This window comes from Pipistrellus kuhlii, unplaced genomic scaffold, assembly GCF_014108245.1.
Source record: "Pipistrellus kuhlii isolate mPipKuh1 unplaced genomic scaffold, mPipKuh1.p scaffold_m20_p_61, whole genome shotgun sequence".
NCBI classification, from domain to species: domain Eukaryota; kingdom Metazoa; phylum Chordata; class Mammalia; order Chiroptera; family Vespertilionidae; genus Pipistrellus; species Pipistrellus kuhlii.
In genome coordinates this window covers 379,990-400,000 of record NW_023425564.1, presented here as the reverse complement: position 1 = coordinate 400,000, position 20,011 = coordinate 379,990, and the positions used below count along the sequence as shown (strand labels likewise).

Here is a 20,011-nt window from a genome sequence, read left to right as displayed (position 1 = left end):
TGTACCTGCTGCGCCAGAGCCGCAACTACCTGGGCGGCTTCGCGCTGTCGGTGGCGCACGGCCGCAAGGCGCACCACTACACCATCGAGCGCGAGCTCAACGGCACCTACGCCATCGCGGGCGGCCGGGCGCACGCCAGCCCCGCCGAGCTGTGCCTCTACCACTCGCAGGAGCCCGACGGCCTGGTGTGCCTCCTCCAGAAGCCCTTCCCCCGGCCGCCCGGCGTGCAGCCCAAGACCGGGCCCTTCGAGGACCTGAAGGAGAACCTCATCCGGGAGTACGTGAAGCAGACCTGGAACCTGCAGGTGAGCGGGCGGGGACACTGCACAGGCCCCGGGACGCGTGGCGTGGCCGCTCCCTCCTGTGACACTCTGTGCTGAGCGCCGTCCTGCGCCCGGCGTCTTCACTGCAGGCACTGGGTGTGCTAGCCTCCCTCTGCTCCCACAGGCAGGGCTCAGAGCCACTGGGTGTCGTTACCCGTCCTTAATGGCACCGCGCATGCCACCGCGGACAGTGCAATGAGGCCCATCCAACCGGGATGCGCAGCAGCCCCACGCGCACCCGCGCCAGCCCTGAGCCCGCACTGACTTCTGTCCGGAGCTTTGCTGCTTCCGGAACGCCACAGAAACGGGCTCACACAGCAGGTGGCCCTGTCAGACCGGCTGCTTTCGCCCAGCGCCTGCCCTGGCGAGGCAGCCGGGGCCCTGGCGAGGGAGGCGGCGTGTGGGCCATGGGCCGTTCTCTCCGTCCAGGTGGGCTGGGCAGGGCCCGCCCATCCACTCTGACCTTCACGCGCTGGCCTGGCAGCCCCCTGGTATGCAATGACCGCTGCTTTGGGTTTGCATTTCCTCTCTGAGGATTCCAGGCCAGCCAAGGTGTGGGCGCCGGGGAGGGTGACCGAGCTCCCTCCTCACCTGCCCTCCTCCCTGCCTTCTCCTAGTTTGGGTTGATTCTACTTTTACCTTTTGTTTCTGGTGGTTTGTTTTATAACTTCAAGTAGTCACTCTGGTTCTTCACTGACTGCCATGCAGGACACGTGTCTCTCCCCGACCGAGAACAAAGGGGACGGAGCCCCAGCTCAGCCCTCCCGCGTCTGCTCTGTGCCCTCATGTCCGCAGCGAGGTGCCCACCCGCGCGACAGGCCGCCTGCGGAGGAGGCAGCGTGGCCTCGGGCAGGCAGGGGCGCGGGCTCCATTGTCCGTAGGTGACTGGCAGGGAACACTGTCCTAGACGACGGACCGAGCCAGGCTCGGGGCTGGTCATCCGGCGTCTGCAGGCTGGCGTGGCCTCAGAAGGCCCCACGTCTCGGTGCTCCGAAGTCCGCTTCGCTGTTTAACGGGAAGGCGTTCGATGCTGCGCAGGCCTTCCCGGCTCTGTTTGCCGGGGGCCGTGCACGGCACACGGGGGGGGCGGCCAGGACGCGGGCCCTGGCGCTGCAGCCCGGCCTGAGCCCCTCTGCCCGCAGGGCCAGGCGCTGGAGCAGGCCATCATCAGCCAGAAGCCGCAGCTGGAGAAGCTCATTGCCACCACCGCCCACGAGAAGATGCCCTGGTTCCACGGGAAGATCTCCCGGGACGAGTCCGAGCAGATCGTCCTGATCGGGTCCAAGACGAACGGGAAGTTTCTGTGAGTACCGCGTCTTTTCCTCCCGCCCACGGCCTGCTGGTCAGGACGGCTCAGGCCTCCATCGCTGACCCAGGCCCGGGGCCCACACCCCCGCAGACACGTGGGGCTCCAGGGCGTTCCCAGCCTGAGCTGCCCTCGTCACCCACGTTTGGTTAGTGGCCCCTCAGGGAGCCTCCTCGCGGGCGGGCAGGCACTGGGGCATCATTTGGAGGCTGGTCCTCAGCCCCAGAGCTGCTCTGGGCATGAGCTGGGCTGCATGGTGACGCCTGTGCTGGTCGTTGAATCCGGAGGCAGCGTAGGGCGTGGCGTTCAGTGTGCTCATCAGCCAAACCGCGGCCTCTCCCAGCAGATGAGGCCTCTGCCTTCTCACTGGTCCCGGCCCTGGCATTCCAGCGCGCAGGACCGGGAGGCCGTGGCCCGGGGCGTGACCGAGCGGGGAGGCCGTGGCCGGGGGAGGGGCCGCGCGGGGAGGCCGTGGCCCGGGGAGGGGCCGCGCGGGGAGGCCGTGGCCCGGGGAGGGGCCGCGCGGGGAGGCCGTGGCCCGGGGAGTGGCCGCGCGGGGAGGCCGTGCCCCGGGGCGGGGCCGCGCGGGGAGGCCGTGGCTGGGGGAGGGGCTGTGCGGGGAGGCCGTGGCCCGGGGAGTGGCCGCGCGGGGAGGCCGTGGCCCGGGGAGGGGCCGCGCGGGGAGGCCGTGGCCGGGGGAGGGGCCGCGCGGGGAGGCCGTGGCCCGGGGCGTGACCGAGCGGGGAGGCCGTGCCTGGAGGAGAGGCCGCGCGGGGAGGCCGTGGCCGGGGGAGGGGCCGCGCGGGGAGGCCGTGGCCCGGGGAGGGGCCGCGCGGGGAGGCCGTGGCCGGGGGAGGGGCCGCGCGGGGAGGCCGTGGCCGGGGGAGGGGCCGCGCGGGGAGGCCGTGGCCCGGGGAGTGGCCGCGCGGGGAGGCCGTGCCTGGAGGAGAGGCTGCGCGGGGAGGCCGTGGCCGGGGGAGAGGCTGCGCAGGGAGGCCGTGCCCCGGGGAGGGGCTGCGCGGGAGGCCGTGGCCCGGGGAGGGGCTGCGTGGGGAGGCCGTGCCCCGGGGAGGGGCTGCGCGGGGAGGCCGTGGCCCGGGGAGGGGCTGCGTGGGGAGGCCGTGCCCCGGGGAGGGGCTGCGCGGGGAGGCCGTGGCCGGGGGAGGGGCCGCATGGGTAGGCCGTGGCCCGGGGAGGGGCTGCGCGGGGAGGCCGTGGCCCGGGGAGGGGCCGCGTGGGTAGGCCGTGGCCCGGGGAGGGGCTGCGCGGGGAGGCCGTGGCCCGGGGAGGGGCTGCGTGGGGAGGCCGTGGCCCGGGGAGGGGCCGCGCGGGGAGGCCGTGGCCCGGGGCAGGTGCTGAGTCGGTGCTGCAGGACGGCCGGGGTCCGCAGTGGCAGTTCCTCCCCACGGACTCTCCTCGGCCGCATTCACGTTCACCTGAGAGCGTGCCTCCTGCCTACTTCCAGCCGTGTAAACGGCGTGTCCCTCTCTGGACCCGCATCTGGTGTCCGCAGCTGTCTGGGGAGAAACTCTCCGGGCACGGTGGAGGTGTGAGCCGCGCCAGCACTGCCCTGTGCGGCCTGCCTCTCAGTGGGGAAGTGGACCCGGGCCTTGAACGGAGCGGCACAGGCGCCGGGGATCGACGCAGGGACAGGGGTGCTGCCAGGTGCCTGCCCCGTCCTGTGCTAAGGTGAGCACGCGCCTGTGCCAGGAGACATGAGCAAAGACCGAAGGCAGTGGCCACCCAGCAGGGGTAGCCTTGGGTGCCCTGAGGCAGGAGCATGCTGGGGCTCCTGGGTAATGGGAGGCCTGGCTGCAGGCACGTCGGTCTGCCCATGTGCGGGCAAGTGTCAGGGAAGATCCAACTGAAGTCCAGTGGGACCCGCCTGGCTGGGTGCAGAGGAGACGCTCCTGTGAGCACCCACAGGTGCTGGCCATGCGGGTGACACCAGGGATGGGGCCGGGGGTTGCCCTGGGCCCCGGAGGGCTTGCACGAGGCCCACATGGCTGTGGTGAGAAATCAGTCCTAGCCCAGGTGTGACCAAACACAAGGCTGTTAGAAAAGGGAAACAAACTTATTCCCCCAATGATGATTCCTTCCCCAAAGGAAGGATCCAAGGTCGCTGGGCTCAAAGCATTTGGAGACCTTTCTTTAAAAAACACAAAACATGTTTTTTAGAATAAGAACAGATCACAAGAAATCATCATTTTGAAGCTGATAAACGTGCACAGTTTAGAAAGGCGATGTTTATTTTATTTAACTGCTGACACAGCTGCTTGCACCTTCCCTCTCCTTATGTGGCCCCGTGTTTGCCCCTTCATCCGGTCATGACCGGCGCCACCATGTCCGCTCACAGAGAAGAAACTCCAGGCCCACGCTGGTCGTGAGGAACGCCGGCACGTTCTCAGAGCTTTGTCAGCTTTGAAAGGAGGTTGAGCAGAAGGAGAAGCTGTCTTCTGTGGTTATGATTTAGCATCTTTTACCAACCAGATAAGCCCTAACCATGTGGCCACGTTGCTGGGCCTGCTTGGCTGGAGGCCAGGGGGCAGGCTGTGGTCGGCAGGCCCGGCCCTCCCGGCAGGAGTGCCCATGCCATGTGCCAGGGCAGCCCCGGGCTGGGCACGGTGCTGCTCCCGGAGCGTGGCCATCTCCTCCAGGCCAGGTGCTGCGCTCTTGGCTTCCTTCCGTAAAATGTTACCATGAAAATGCTCCCAAACTTCGTGTCCTGCAAGAGAAAGGAAAGGAGTTGTTGTTTTCTTTGCGTTTAGCACCAAGTAAATATGTTATCGTTTGGAGCTGAAGTTCTGTCGAATCCGAGCCAAGCCCGGGGTGTGACTGCAGGTGCGGTTTTGGAAATGCCTGTGAGTGCCAGGCAGCACTGGCATGGGGTCGGGAGGGGGAGGGGCGGGAGGCGGAGTCACAGGAGATGTGGGTTCCTGGTTGGGGCAGATGGCAGGATGGGGAGCAGGTGCTGCCACGCAGAGGCTCCTGGGCCACACCAATGGGCCAGGCACACCTGGGAGACCTGCCAGGTCTTGAGAAGGACCCCGATCTCATGAATGGCCCCCGAGTGGGGCAGTGCAGGGCAGCGGTCCCAAGGGTCCTGCCAGGAGAGGCGGCTGAGAGGCAAGTCTCAGATCGGGCACCAAAAGAGAGTGGTGCCCAGGCAGCAGCTGAGAGTGTTTGCAGGACAGGGATGTGAGAAATGGAGGCAGAGAGGAAGCCCAGGGGAGTCTGAGCCCCATGACCTGAGAGGCCCGTGTTTCGGCAAGTGCCAGGAGGCCAGGCGCCATAGCCTGCGCTCACTGCCCCCATCCCCCTCCCCCTCGGTGGTGCGGCCTCAGCACGACGCCAGCCTGTGGTCGCTGCACTCGATGGGTGGGACCCCGAGACACACTGCCTTCCCATCTTCCCACGGCAGCCCTCCAGTGTGCTGGTCAGAGCATCCCGGGGCCCCTGGTCCCACACGCAGAGCCTCCGCGCAGGGCCAGGGACAGGTGTGGTTTGCCCTGCAGAGGCACCCGTGGTCCCGTCCCCCGGGGACAGCTGACGGGTCTGCGTGGCCGGCTCTCACATGCCCTGCGTCTGAAATCCAGGGGCCTGACCTTTCTGTCTGTACTCTCCGAGAAGCCAGCACTTCTGTCTTTGAGCCGTGTCTTCTGTGTTAGCTCCTGTGACTTTCTCTCCCTCCTTCCTTCCTCCCCGCATCCTTGCCAATCTCTGTCCTTACACACACACACACACACACACACAGGCCCTGCGGGAGGCGCTGCAGTGTAGCAGTGAGCAAGACGCACAGAGGTCCGGTGAGTGCACTCTTCTGTACACACCTGGGCTGAGGTGTCCTGGGTACAGAGCCCCGGGGCCAGGGCTCTCTGAGGAAAAGGCTGGTGAACACCAGGATCAGAGGAGTGCAAATCAGAGCCTTTGTTCAGGACGACCTGGCTCAGGGACACCGGAGTCATCCCTGTCCCCCTCCACTATGACAATTCCTTCTCCAGCGTCCTCCCTCCCTCCCACAGGCGGACTGGATTGAGGCGGACGCCTCCCTTTGGATGGCTACACATTGGGAACCTTTTTCAGTGCAAGTGCAGCTCAGTGAAAGGTAGCCACAAAGAAATATTCCCAGAGCGGCACACATCTCAGGGACGGTTAGACGGCTTATAAGAACAGATACGTGTACTAGTATTCCCTACGAGCAAGGAAACACGTACATGAGGATAAAGGGTGAGGAATGAGAGCTGTACCTCCAGTTGTGTTCCACAGATGCATACAGAGTCTCAACATGATGTGAGCAGTGGTTCTCAACCCTCTCTATGTGTGGGAACCCCTGGAGGGGCTTAAAGGCATAGATTACTGGGTCTGGATTTTAACTCACTAGCTGTGAATTATGGCTTGAGAATTTGCACCGTGCCTGTAGTGGAAGCAGTCAGCATTGGGTTGCACGGCAACTCACCACTGACTTCTGGTATGGTCAAGCTTGGGTCATAATGGTGTTACATCCAGGCGCTTTATTATAGAGATGTTAGACCTCAGTTCATCCTCTGCATTTTTTTTCTTATTTTCTATTGCCTTGCTGTGTACTACATTTTGGCAATATCTCTAGATTTGTCTTCCAGTTCACTAATTTTTGCTTGATCTGTGTCTAATCTGGTGTTACACTCATTTGCTGAAATTTTCCCACCAATTGCATTTTGTAAAAATTTCTGCAGGAAGACTGAAGGCCTCTGGACATGAGCCCAGAGTGGTGCCCTGGGCGAGGTGAGCAGGACCTGGTGCTCCTGCCTGACTCTGCATGCTGGCCCGGTGCTGGCCTGTGCTGGCCCGTGCTGGCCTGTGCTGGCCCGTGCTGGCCCATGCTGGCCCATACAGGCCTTTGCTGGCTCAGTGCTGGCCTGGTGCTGGTCTGTGCTGGCCCGGTGCTGGCCCGGTGCTGGCCCGGTGCTGGCCTGGTGCCGGCCTGTGCTGCTCGGTGCTGGCCCGGTTCTGGCCCGGTGCTGGCCTGGTGCTGGCCTGGTGCTGGCCTATGCTGGCCCGGTGATGGCCCTGTGCTGGCCTGGTGCTGGCTCACAGAGGCGCACAGAGGGGCCCAAGCCCCTGGGCCACATTTTATTGTGAAGCAGGACGAAGAGCTGTGCGAGGAGGAGTGGTGCTCTGCTTGTGGGCCAGCAGCTGGCTGCTGGGAGGCATCCCTTCCTTGAGGCTCCTCAGGGCCCAGGGCTCAGGACAGTCTCACCAGAGTGCCAGCAGCATGGCCTGTGCCGGGCCCAGGACACAGCATGACCACAGCCCGGAGCAGCTGTGAGGACCAGGCCCGGCCATGGCTGTTCAGCCTGAGCGGCAGCTGGCAGGAAGCGAGGGCGCAGAAAGGAAACCCACAGGCCCGGCAGCTGGAGGTGGCGCAGACCAGAGGCTGGTGACATTAACGGCCAGCAGTGGGGAGGTGCCTGCTGTGGGCAGGTCCTGGCTGTTTTATCTAAAAGATGGGAACTCTGGCTCGGAAGCTGCAGCAACTCTCCACGGCCCACTCCTCAGGAGAGTGCGCTGCGCCCACACCCGCCGCGTTTGCCACACAGGCACCAAGGAAGGGGTGGCTCGGCAGCTGGTGCAGGTGGAGGGACGCACCGGGCTAGCACTGAGCCAGCACCAGGCCAGGACCAGGCCATCACCAGACCAGCACCAGGCCAGCACCGAGCAGCACGGGCCAGCACGGGGCCAGCACGGGCCAGCACGGGCCAGCACGGGCCAGCACCGAGCAGCACGGGCCAGCACGGGCCAGCACAGGCCAGCACCGGGCCAGCAGGGGGCCAGCACCGGGCCAGCACAGGCCAGCACCGGGCCAGCAGGGGGCCAGCACCGGGCCAGCACGGGGCCAGCAGGGGGCCAGCACCGGGCCAGCACCGGGCCAGCACCGGGCCAGCACGGGCCAGCACCGAGCAGCACGGGCCAGCACGGGCCAGCACAGGCCAGCACGGGGCCAGCACGGGCCAGCACGGGCCAGCACCGGGCCAGCACCGAGCAGCACGGGCCAGCACCAGGCCAGCACCGGGCCAGCACCAGGCCAGCACCAGACCAGCACCAAGCAGCACGGGCCAGCACCGGGCCAGCACGGGGCCAGCACGGGCCAGCACCGGGCCAGCACGGGGCCAGCACAGGCCAGCACGGGGCCAGCACGGGCCAGCACCGGGCCAGCACAGGCCAGCACAGGCCAGCACGGGCCAGCACCGGGCCAGCACGGGGCCAGCACGGGCCAGCACGGGGCCAGCACGGGCCAGCACCGGGCCAGCACGGGGCCAGCACGGGGCCAGCACGGGCCAGCACCGGGCCAGCAGGGGGCCAGCACGGGGCCAGCACCGAGCAGCACCAGGCCAGCACAGGGCCAGCAGGGGGCCAGCACCGGCCAGCACCGGCCAGCACCGGGCCAGCACCGAGCAGCACGGGCCAGCACCAGGCCAGCACCGGGCCAGCACCAGACCAGCACCAAGCAGCACGGGCCAGCACCAGGCCAGCACCGGGCCAGCATGCAGTCAGGGCAGGAGCATCATGTCGCAGCAAGTCCTGCTCACACCCCGCCCAGGGCACCACTCCGGGCTTGTGTCCAGAGGCCTTTAGTCTTCTTCCTGTTTCACTTTTTATTTTCATTTTGTACCTGAGACCAGTGCACCCTGGACTGCGGGGAGCTGGGAGCGTGTGGCGCCGGGAGCTGCGCCGTGCCAGCTGTGCTGGTCCTACTGCTCGGCTCCGTGCCAGTCCGAGTGAGCGCCCACGGTGTTTCTCCCACTGCCGTCGGGGACAGTGGGCTTCTGGTGACGGCAGGCGCTTGTGGGGTGCAGAGGGCAGACCCGGCAGGGCTGCTGGCTCAGCATGATCTCACGAGAAAATTCCCGTTTCCCGAAATGGCTAATTCACTCGCCCTCCAGCAGGACCCCGCGGAGCTGGCGGCCCATCCTCAGCAGCACAGTGCGATGGAGCCTGTGGGCGCCGGCCTGTGGGAAGGGGTGCTGGGCCATTCCCTCATTGTGGACCGCATTAGCATTCCCAGAGCTCTTCCCTGGGCAGCCGTGGTCCTGTCTCGGGTTGAGGGGGAGTCCATCAAGGCACAAGGCCAGGTGGGGTGGGACATAGCCTGGAGACCGGAGCTCAGAGCCCGTGTACTGTTCCAGAGGTCAAAGGCCAGGGGTGATGGGAGTGGCCAGTGGGCTCCCGCTGCTGTCACACTGTGCGCAGGTGTCCTCAGTGCTTACTGGTAGTCTCAGCATTGATGTAGTTCCTTACACCGCCCAACTCCTGTTGTTTACACTGATGCTCATGTAATAAACAGCAACAGCCGGTCCTGTGCGCCACGTGTGAAGTAGGCTCGGGTCTCCCCATGTAACAGCCTGTTTGTCTCTTCTGTGTGGTTGGTTCTTAGTTTGGCAGCAACCGGCTGGCCTCCATGGGCCACGTGGCTGGGAAGCGGAGCTCCACTCAGGGTCCTGGGCCGGCGAGGGGCCGGGAAGGGCTGTCCCCCTACCTGCCCCAGCCGCCGAGCCACAGGGCGGCGGAGCCCGTCCATCACCACAGCCAGCAGGACCGGAGAGCTTTGTTTTTAACCAAGTTCCACCCCACACCCCACAGCTCGCCTCTCAAGTCTTGGGTTAGCTTTTGAGAAGAATCTATAGGAGCGAGGACGGGAAAGTATGGCCACGTCTGTTTCCAGCGCCTGCCTCATGAGGTGACCGCTCACAACTGGGAGGAGGCATCACAAATGTCCCCAAACATACAAGGCCCAGCAGGCGGGCCATGGGAGCTCTCCCAGGACGCAGTGCGCTTGGGCCCTGAGCGTTTGGGGCCTCAGTCCCCTCGTCGTAGGAAACGCCAGGACTGCACAGCTGTCCAGCACGTCTGGACTCACCCCTCTCCGCTCTCATGACCCAACAGGCTCCGGCTGCTAGAAGGGGAGAACGCTGAGCGCGCGTGGCTGAGCAGCTCTATCGGGGAGGTCCCGCCCGTCCCGTCCCTCTGCAGCCCCGCCTGCCTGCCCAGGGGCTCGCCCTGCTACGGGCAGAAGCCCCTTCTTGTGCACTGGATGAGGGAAGGGGTCACCCAGTGACCCCACCAGGATGCAGAAGCAGAGCAGGGCAGTCCCTGATTGTGGCTGTCACTCCCGCCCACACTGGGTGACCTTCCCTTCTCCCTGGGTTCCCCTCCCTGCGTCCTGTGCAACAACCAGGAAGTCCCTCCTGCAGAAGGGAGAGCGTGAGCCACCTGGGGTTTGTCCCCAAGTTCCCATCAGCCTGTGCGGAGATGGTGGGAGAGGAGGTGGTGGAAGGCTGACAGCCCGCCACCTCGGGCCTGTGGGTCGTGGTGCTGGCGCCTGAGCAGCTCTTCTGATGCCCAGCCAGGTCCAGCCAGACCCTGGGACATCTTCGTCCGGAGCTCGTGGTGTCAGGGAGCTGTGTGTGGGCCTTCTGGGCACGGTGGGCAAAGCCCCTGAGCCTGAGGGGGCGCTGTGTCCGGCAGCCGGCCCGAGGCACTTTCTCCAACGGGGGTGGGTCAGGTCAGGAGTGATCCGCTCTTCCTGTCTTCCAGGATCAGGGCCCGGGACAACAACGGGTCCTACGCCCTGTGCCTGCTGCACGAGGGCAGGGTGCTGCACTACCGCATCGACAAGGACAAGACAGGGAAGCTCTCCATCCCCGACGGGAAGAAGTTTGACACGCTCTGGCAGGTACCCCTCCGTCCGGGCAGTGAGGGAACAGCCGGAGCCTGCGAGGAAGCCCCCGGGGCCCCTGCCCGAGGCCTGCCCGCCAGGGCGGCTCCCAGCTCCGGGGCCGCGCACCAGCACACACACGTTTGGGGAGCGCTGGTCTAGCGTCCTCAGGCGGTTCAGGGGGCGCTCCTCCAGGCCCCGCCAGGCCTGGGAACTCCTGGTGCCGCTCCAGGCTGTGTGCGTGCAGACGGGAGGCCCTGGGGCGAGAAAACTGCCGTGAAGACAGATACACACAAACCCAGCGTGCGTGGCGGGAGGAGGGTGCAGGTGCCGGTCAGACGTGGGAGAGGCGGAGTGAATGTAAGATGTCAGTGCCGTTCCTGCTTCAAAGTGAGCCTCCCCTGAAACGAAGCGCCCGGACAGTGAGCAGCATCCCTGTGCCGGCCCCCGCCGCGCTGTCCACCCTCACGGCCGAGTTCGTCCTGGCCGCTGCCCCAGCCCTAAGCACTGATGCGGGGCTGCTCAGGCCAGTGAGCACGGACCGGCTCGCCGCTGTGTTCCGGACTGCCGTGGGCATCCCTAGCTTGCCTTCCTTGTAAATCACAGCCGTGTGAGGAGATGGCGGCACTGCACGTGTGGTTTCAGCAGAGCGTGCTGGGGCAGAGGCCGGGAGGCCAGGCTCTGCCGCCCGGAGCAGCTGCGTGCGCTCCTGTGGGTGAGGGGGGTGAGCAAACAGCCGCTCCAGGCCTGACCAGGAGCCTCCTGTGGGAACAGCAGCCAAAGGTCCCAACTCAGAATCCTGCCTCTAAATCCTGAGACCCGGACCTCCTGACCTCAGCGCACTTACAGTAACACCACCTCTGGCGTGGGGCCCAGTGCTGTGATTAGAAAAAGAAACGCTTCTTTTCCAAATGCTGGGCGTCACACTATCCATGTCATTTATGACATTGACCTTGTCTTTTGGTTTGTAGCTCACTAGAATATGGCTCATTATTGACAATTTTAAGGTATATTTTATTTTATGCTTTATTTTCATGGTATCACTTAGAAAAAGCATTTAGCCTATCAAGTAGTCCACTGCAAATTAAAGAGATGAGTGGAGTTCTGCCTAATTTTAATTTTAATTTCCCACCAGAGTCTCTTGATTCCACTCAATGCCGGGCATGGTGCTTCCCCCTCAGTTTCAGAGTCTGTCGCTGCCACAGTGCTGAGCAGCTCGCTTGTTGGGAAGTCCCTTCCTGAGACGCTGTCCCATGTTTATGGATTTCTCTGCATAGAATAGTATTCAGCCCTAATTAATCCCTTCCATTGTCTATTGTCTAGCCACCGTGTTTAAGAAAGAAACTCAAAATGCTAGCCCTGCCTTCATTTTTATAGGTGTGATTCCCTGGGTTTTTCTCCACAGCAATGTAAGGTGCCTCTGCGCCAGCCCACCAGGTGGCCACGCTGTTTTGTGGGTGATTCCGCTCTCACCCCAATGCAGGGTCAGCGAGCAGGAGCCGGACCTGGCCCCGCCTGGCTTGGTGCAGTCCCTGATGCAAGTGCCTACTGCACTTTAGAGGATTGTTTTAAATTGAGACCGAGATGGCATGTGGCCTGAAAAACAACAGCAACAGGTTTTCACTATCTCGCCCTCAGGAGAAGCGTTTGCAGACCCCTGCCCAAGGGGAAGTCCCCACGGGTCCACCCACCGGCCTCCTGTGCAGAATAGATTGTCTGAAAACACAGGGACACTGGAGAGATGGCCGATGTCTTCCTTGTTTAGGGACCTCCTCACTCTTGGCCTGAGAACACAGCACTGCACTAAACAGACAGGGGGCGCTCTGGCGTCCTCCCAGCAGCAGGTGAGGGCTGATCAGATTGAAGCGTGCATTAGGAGGGCAGATTTCATGTGTGTTCTTACCACAATAGTTAACAATTTGAAAAAGAATGTTACCTGGAAGGATAAAATATATTCACTCAACAAACATCCACACAAGTAGGTAAGTTTGAGGACTGGAAAGGTCCAACAAACAGACAGGGAAAGGTATCAGATATGAATATTTTAGGTTGTCTGAAGAGGAAAATGTCTGTTATGAGAAAAGAAAAGGTGAAATATAAGGAAGGACTGTTTTTTTCTTTAAGATATTTTATTAATTTTTAGAGAGAGAGAAACATTGGGGTGAGAGCGGAACATCGATCTGTACCCTGAACACCGCCCCCCCCCCCGCCCCCCCGCCCTTGGGTCAAGCCCACAACCCAGGCCTGTGCCCTGACCTGGAATCAAACCACCAACCTTCCGGTCCACAGGATGATACTTAACCCACTGAGCAACACAGGCCAGGGCTCAGGGCTGTCTTACTGCATAGTTTTGATAAGATAAAAGTAAATCCCCTTGCATGGGTTTATTTTTAATGTAGAAATTAGACATCATAATCATAGTTTCCTGGGAACCATTAGCCAAAGATGCCCAGGTCCTGTGAATAGAGGTTATTTTCCAAAGGCCGCCTTCCTATCACCTGTGCTGTGGTGGCTTCTCTGAAACTTCTGGGCGGAAGGACTGGTCCCTCCAAGTCCTGGCTCGCAGCACTGTTAGCAGCAGTCCTCACCATTCCCCTCTCCACTGAGAAAGGAGGCGCCAGGAAAGGGCAGGAAATGCTGTCTGCTCACCACCGGCTACCCGTCCTCTCAGGGCCCAGCGAAGCCCGCTGGCCGAAGGGCTGGCCGCTGAGCTTATGTCCATTACATCACCCAGGTGCAGAGCACATGAGCAACTCCTGGTATGCGACTAGCTCCCAGAGAGGAGAGAGGGGGGAGAGGGAGAGAGGGAGAGAAAGGGAGAGGGAGAGAGAGGAAAGGGAGAGAGGGAGAGAGGGAGAGAGGGAGAGAGAGGAGAGAGAGAGGGAGAGAGAGATAAGAGAGAGAGAGGAGAGGAAGAGAGAGAGAGGGAGAGAGGAGAGGGAGAGGGAGAGAGAGATTAGAGAGAAAGAGAGAGAGAGGAGAGGGAGAGGGAGAGAGGGAAAGAGGAGAGGGAGAGGGAGAGAGGAGAGGGAGAGTGGTGGACGTCTGTTGTCCTGGTCTGAGGGTGGGAGGAGAGAGACGGGGGAGGGTCAGGTGGACTCCCCCAGGAAGTGAAGGGTTGTCTTTGGTCACTTTGAGGCCTGAGAGGGGAGCTAGCTGCTCCAGGTGCGAAGCCCTTTCCTGCCACCTCACCGCCTTTCTCACCGCTTCTCTTCCAGCTGGTGGAACATTACTCTTATAAACCAGATGGTTTGCTCCGAGTCCTCACAGTTCCATGCCAAAAAATCGGCGGGCAAGGGGGTGAGTGACGGAGACCTTGGGGGTTCCATCTTGTAGATGACAATGGCAATGCCCCAATCACCAGCCGCGTTTCCGAGTCCCCTGCTACCAAGTCCAGGGGACGAGGCCTCATTTTGTCGGAGCAATTGGTTAAAATGGCAGATTGCTCCCACTTTCATATATCATTGATTTAAAAATAGCGAATACCTTTAACTTTAAAAACTAGTGCTGACGGCGGGGTGAGATGTGGAGTGGAGATGGTGAGGAGGTTGCGTGCAGACGCCATGCTCCCCGCACCGCGCTGTGCGGCCACGCTGATGGGGGGGGGGGGGGGGGGGGGCGGGTCCCGGCGCTGCGGGCGGGCGGTAACCACCCCTTCCTCCCCAGGACACGTGAATTTCGGAGGCCGCCACCAGCCGCCCGGTGCCAGCCCTGCGGTAAGTGTTTCTGGGAGCACCCGCGGGAAGCAGGCAGGGAGGCCAGGCACGGGGCTCACAGGAGCCTGGAGTCATGGTTGCCATGGCGCCTGCTGAACGCACTGCTGGTGTCCCCTAGGCCAGCCCAGGCCCCCGCCAGCCACATTACCGTTTGGGGGTTAAATTCTCTCCGTTTCCTAAAGGTAACAGAACGGCCAGGAAACCGGCAGGTTTGGGAAAGGGGACATGTACAGCTCAGCCTGAGCCGCCCATGGGCCCACGGCACCACCCGCACGGCCCCACACGGCCCCGCACGGTGGGGGAGCACCGGGGTACAGGGCGCCTCCGGGGGCGGCGGCCGGTCCGCCGGGGTCAGTCAGCGGACAGAGTGGGGGAGACGGGCCCTGCCTCGAGGCTGCTGCCCAGACCCCCGGAGGATGGCCAGTGAGGAGCCTCAGGGAGTGGGGATGCCACCCCTGGGCCAGAACCCACCTCCCTCCGTGCCAGGAGGAGGTGAGGAGGTGGCCTGTCCGTGCTTCTCACGGGTTTGCCCGGAATGTGCCGGACGCCCCCAAAGAGAGCGAGCTCCAGAGTGCTAGGAGCCGACACCCCGTTTGGCACTGACTGCGCTGGCTCACTCCCCTCGGGGCCCCATGGGGGCCTTTGGTCCCCACGTCACCGGGGAGTGTAAACATCGCCCGTGCAGCCGTGCGCCCCGCACCCCCGGTTTTCTGCCACCCTTACAAGCCCGCAGCGGGCTCCGGCAGCTGGCCGCCGGGGCCCCGGGGGTCGCTGGGTGTCAGAGAGCTCCAGGGCCAGCGCCTGAGGGTCCTTGTCTGCTGCCTTCTCGGCGCTCCTGGCCACGTGTGCCCCGTGAGGGGTCCCTCCCTCCAGGCTGGATGGCGCTGGAGCTCAGAGCCCTCGCCCGATGTTACCGTGGTCACCAGTGGCTTCGGGAAGCCCGGTGCTCGGGAATGGCTGCCCACTGACTGGTGCGCCGTGCTCGGAAGAAGGTGCTCACCCCTGCTCCCGCCACGACCTCCCACCCCGGCCGCCAGGAGGAGCAGGGGGCTGGCCGGGTGCCTCGCCCTCTGGGTGACTGGCCTGCAGCCCGCAGCGCCATGGCTCCCTGAGGCACAGGCGGTTTCGTGAACGGCCCCGATTGCATAGCCTTTTGAGGGACCGACCCCCACGCGATGCCCAGGTCCTTGGCTCGGCGCCCAGCTCCCCTCAGAGTTCCTGACGGTCAGGAGCGGGTGGCGGCACCAGCCGGAGGCTCTCGCGTGGTTTGGGAGCGAGTTAAGGCAGCGTGTCATGTACCGTCCGCTGTCTTGTTTTCTCACCCCTGACTCCCTCCTCGCTGCTACGGTTTCTAGGCTTGGACAGCCGGTGGAATCATCTCGAGGATCAAATCCTACTCCTTCCCCAAGCCCGGCCACAGGAAGGTACTCACCGTCCCCGCCGGCTGCTGTGTGTGCTACTTGCCACTCTGCGCCCATCTGCCCTCCTGCTGCTCTGCCCGCGTCTCTGCTGAGTGTGGCTTCACGGGCAGCCCGCTGGGCGTGCACTGAGCTCGCCACGCAGGTCCTGGCACATTGCTGCGAAGCCCTCGCTGTGCACGCTGCCTCTGCCAACGTGTGCCCGCAGCCACCGGCCAGCGTGACGGGTGGAGCGGGTTCTCAGCTGGAAAGTCTTTGCCGAGTGAGCCGGTCTGTCAGCTGCAGGGAGCCCCGCTGGGTGCTCTGGTGGCACACGCGCACGCAGACGGCAGGGGCCGGGCTGGCGAGCGCTGCCCAGGAGGGCCTCTCTGTGTGCGGCACAGACACCAGGCTCCTCGGCTCAGGTGGCGCGTCCCCACCGTGGAGCTGTGAGTGTGACACGGTAACGGTGAGGAGCTGTGAGTGTGACACGGTAACGGTGAGGAGCTGTGAGTGTGACACGGTAACGGTGAGGAGCTGTGAGTGTGACACGGTAACGGTGAGGAGCTGTGAGTGTGACACGGTAACGGTGAGGAGCTGTGAGTGCGACACGGTAACGGTGAGGAGCTGTGAGTGTGACACGTAACGGTGAGGAGCTGTGAGTGTGACACGGTAACGGTGAGGAGCTGTGAGTGTGACACGGTAACGGTGAGGAGCTGTGAGTGTGACACGGTAACGGTGAGGAGCTGTGAGTGCGACACGGTAACGGTGAGGAGCTGTGAGTGCGACACGGTAACGGTGAGGAGCTGTGAGTGCGACACGGTAACGGTGAGGAGCTGTGAGTGACACGGTAACGGTGAGGAGCTGTGAGTGCGACACGGTAACGGTGAGGAGCTGTGAGTGCGACACGGTAACGGTGAGGAGCTGTGAGTGCGACACGGTAACGGTGAGGAGCTGTGAGTGCGACACGGTAACGGTGAGGGGCTGTGAGTGCGACACGGGAACGGTGAGGAGCTGTGAGTGCGACACGGTAACGGTGAGGAGCTGTGAGTGCGTGACACGGTAACGGTGAGGAGCTGTGAGTGCGACACGGTAACGGTGATGAGCTGTGAAAGTGTGACACGGTAACGGTGAGGAGCTGTGAGTGTGACACGGTAACGGTGAGGGAGCTGTGAGTGTGACACGGTAACGGTGAGGAGCTGTGAGTGTGACACGGTACGTGAAGAGCTGTGGAGTGTGACACGGTAAACGTGGGAAAGCTTTGAGTGTGACAAGGACGTGAGGAGCTTTGAGTGTGACACGGTAACGGTGAGGACTGTGAGTGTGACACGGTAACGGTGAGGAGCTGTGAGTTGACACGGTAAGCGGTGAGGAGCTGTGAGTGTGACACGTAACGTGAGGAGCTGTGAGTGTGACACGGTAACGGTGAGGAGCTGTGAGTGTGACACGGTAACGGTGAGGAGCTGTGAGTGTGACACGGTAACGGTGAGGAGCTGTGAGTGTGACACGGTAACGGTGAGGAGCTGTGAGTGTGACACGGTAATGGTGAGGAGCTGTATGACATGGTAATGGTGAGGAGCTGTATGACACGGTAATGGTGAGGAGCTGTGAGTATGACATGGTAACAGTGAGGAGCTATATGACACGGTAACGGTGAGGAGCTATATGACACGGTAACGGTGAGGAGCTGTGAGTATGACACGGTAACCGTGAGGAGCTATATGACACGGTAACGGTGAGGAGCTGTGAGTATGACACGGTAACGGTGAGGAGCTGTATTACACGGTAACGGTGAGGAACTGTGTGTATGACACGGTAACGGTGAGGAGCTATATGACATGGTAACGGTGAGGAGCTGTGTGTATGACACGGTAACCGTGAGGAGCTATATGACACGGTAACGGTGAGGAGCTGTGAGTATGACACGGTAACGGTGAGGAGCTGTGAGTATGACACGGTAACGGTGAGGAGCTGTGAGTATGACACGGTAACGGTGAGGAGCTGTGAGTGTGACACGGTAACCGTGAGGAGCTATATGACACGGTAACGGTGAGGAGCTGTGTGTATGACACAGATAACGGTGAGGGGATAATGATGAGGAGGATGACAATGAGGAGACACTGAAGGGCTAGGAACACCAGTTTTGTCTGAGGCAGTAAGATTGCCATATATTTTTATATTTTTATATTTTGCTATATGATTGAATAATGAGGGAAATAAAAAGTTCTTTTTTAATGACTTTTATTTATAATGAATCACCTCCCTCAAAACCCATATATCATGTGTATGGATTTCTTTTTTCCCTTTTCCTATTTTTACCATTGGTGGTGTAAAAGTGATTCTTTTGCTAATAATTCTTTCCATTTAGTTGGTATGTTTCCAAACATTTCAGCATACCCTTGGGCACCGACTCATGAAGCAGGTTGCCTAACGTGCTAAGGGAAACAGGTAAAAAGCACAAATGCCCTGAGGCTACAGCTGGTGAGTCTCCCACGTGGCAGGCGTGCTCAGTGCCTCCTCGGCTGGCTGACCGCGGGAGGCAGGCCCTGCAGCGGGGGGAGGTGGTGTTGAGGGGAAGTGACGTGACACACCTGAGCAGAATAACTGTGCTGGCATGTCCCGGGCAGTGCAGGTCAGCGTGGAAATGCCAGCTCTGATGGCATCGCCCTCGGGGTGCCAGGGAGGGCCCGTGCCAGGAGCTGGGACAGGCCTCAGGAGCACACTCTCTCTCAGTTCCCTTTACCCCGCGATCAGGGGTCCGCTTCCAGGTCAGGACCAGCAGTGACTGAGCTCTGGCCTCAGAGAGGTTGGCGTTCTGCGACCCCAGGCTGTTCTCCACAGCTGTGCCTGCCGGCCCGCCCGGCCCTGGGAGAGGCTCCCCTCGGTGCAAGGATGGTGCCCGTCAGCCGAGGTGACGCCAGTGTGTTCTGACTTAGGGTGCCTTTCAGTGGTGAATCATCCTTTCCACGTTATGATGATAAATTCCGGTCTAATCAGTGGCTTCCCGCCATGGGCTTCATCAGATGCAGCTTGGACCGATGGCTCGGGCAGGACATGCCTCGTGCCCAGCGTCCAGTCCACAGACCCGGAAGCCCTGCTGCCCAAGGCCCCTCCACTCACAGGGTCTCCCGGCAGCCCTGCAGGAGCCCCTGGCCAGCTGGCCCCCTCCAGCTCCCACCTCATTCATTCAGCACTCCCTTCATAATGGCCCAGCCTGGAGTCCGGAGCCCGGAGCCTGGAGCCCGGAGCCCGGAGCCCAGAGGGGGCACGCTCCCTGCCGCCCTGCAAACCACACTCCATGCTCACCCCATCCCGTGTTTCCAGGCGTATCTGCCTGAGTTTAGCTGAGGTGAGTGACCATGCGAAGATTTATGTGTCAGACACACCCTCACACACACACGTACCTCCATCATCACGCATGCACATGCATAGTGTCTGCACACATGTATATGCATATGTACCCCCACACATGCGATCTAACCCAGGCCGTGCCTTACACAGTTGCAGGGGCTGGACCAGCAGGCCGCCGGGCAGGACGGTTAGCACAATACACTGTCACTGCGGTCAGGGGTCACCACGGCCAGGAGTCAGTCATGTTCTCACCCACCTTTCCTCTCTAGGGAGTCTCAGCTCTCTTATCAGGCCCCTGGACTGGTTGATCCAGGCCACCCAGGATGATCTCTCCCGTTTAATAAGCTAATTAGGGGTGTTATTTACATCTGCAAAACGGCTCCCCGGAGACTCAGCCAGGCTGACAACCAGAAAACAGACCACAGCAGCCATCGCGAGGGGACCAGCCCCACACGGCGTGGTCCCCGCGGAAGCAGCTCTGCTCACTCGCACCGACGAAAGAAAAATCCAGAAAATACGTTCTAATAGATCTTTAGACTAAGGAGAACATGTCTAAAGAGAATTGAAGAAAATATTAGTAAGGCTACCTAAAAATAAAGAACCATGGATAAGAATCATAACACCATCAAAATGACGAGACATACAAGATTACTGTCTTAATATATAAGAAAGTCCGTGAGTCACTACAAGCTTTAACTATCTAACCGGAGATTGGCAGAGAATGTCAGCAGGTTGATTTTAGTAAAGCAAATGTAAGTAGCCCTTAAACGCAGACAAAGATGTTGCATTTTGTAATGAGACACAACTTAGACCTGTAGCACTCCGTGTCCACCGTGAAACGGACCAGATAAACACTCGCAGTGACAGGATGGGGGCAGAGAGTGACAAATAAGCACGCTCACACTTCGTTGAAGTGTGAAATGATACAATCTCTCAGGAAGGCATTTTCTCAACACCCATCAGAGTTAAAAGCAAGATTTCATTTCTAAATATTTATACACATGTTCTTGCATTTATATGAAGATGTTGATTGCAACATTACATAATTGCCAATCTGGAAATAACTTAAAAGTCTATCAATGGAAAATACATAAAATCATTTACAATAATGTGCGTACTGTGAGATCGAAAGTTGTTTCCAAAATCTAATGTTAATTGCAAACAGCAATATCATACACATATGTTTGTGCTGATATGGCATAAAATATTCTGGAAGAATACAGAAA

The 20,011-nt window shown here is 61.2% G+C and overlaps 1 protein-coding gene across 4 annotated transcripts in view; it reads left to right on the top strand.

Moving 5' to 3' along the window:
• SYK (spleen associated tyrosine kinase) overlaps positions 1-20,011 on the top strand; it is a 41,409-nt gene that overhangs the window by 134 nt on the left and 21,264 nt on the right. Inside the window, exons 1-7 of one of the 4 annotated variants that reach the window (XM_045575028.1) lie at positions 1-305; positions 1,466-1,626; positions 10,201-10,339; positions 13,540-13,621; positions 13,988-14,037; positions 15,393-15,461; positions 15,569-15,571. The exon at positions 1-305 is cut by the window's left edge and continues 134 nt beyond it. In XM_045575028.1, the coding sequence (XP_045430984.1) occupies positions 1-305; positions 1,466-1,626; positions 10,201-10,339; positions 13,540-13,621; positions 13,988-14,037; positions 15,393-15,461; positions 15,569-15,571 (809 nt within the window). Of the gene's footprint in view, positions 306-1,465; positions 1,627-10,200; positions 10,340-13,539; positions 13,622-13,987; positions 14,038-15,392; positions 15,471-15,568; positions 15,572-20,011 lie in introns of those variants that run through there. The other 3 variants (XM_045575029.1, XM_036420068.2, XM_036420070.2) reach the window with 3 other exon arrangements.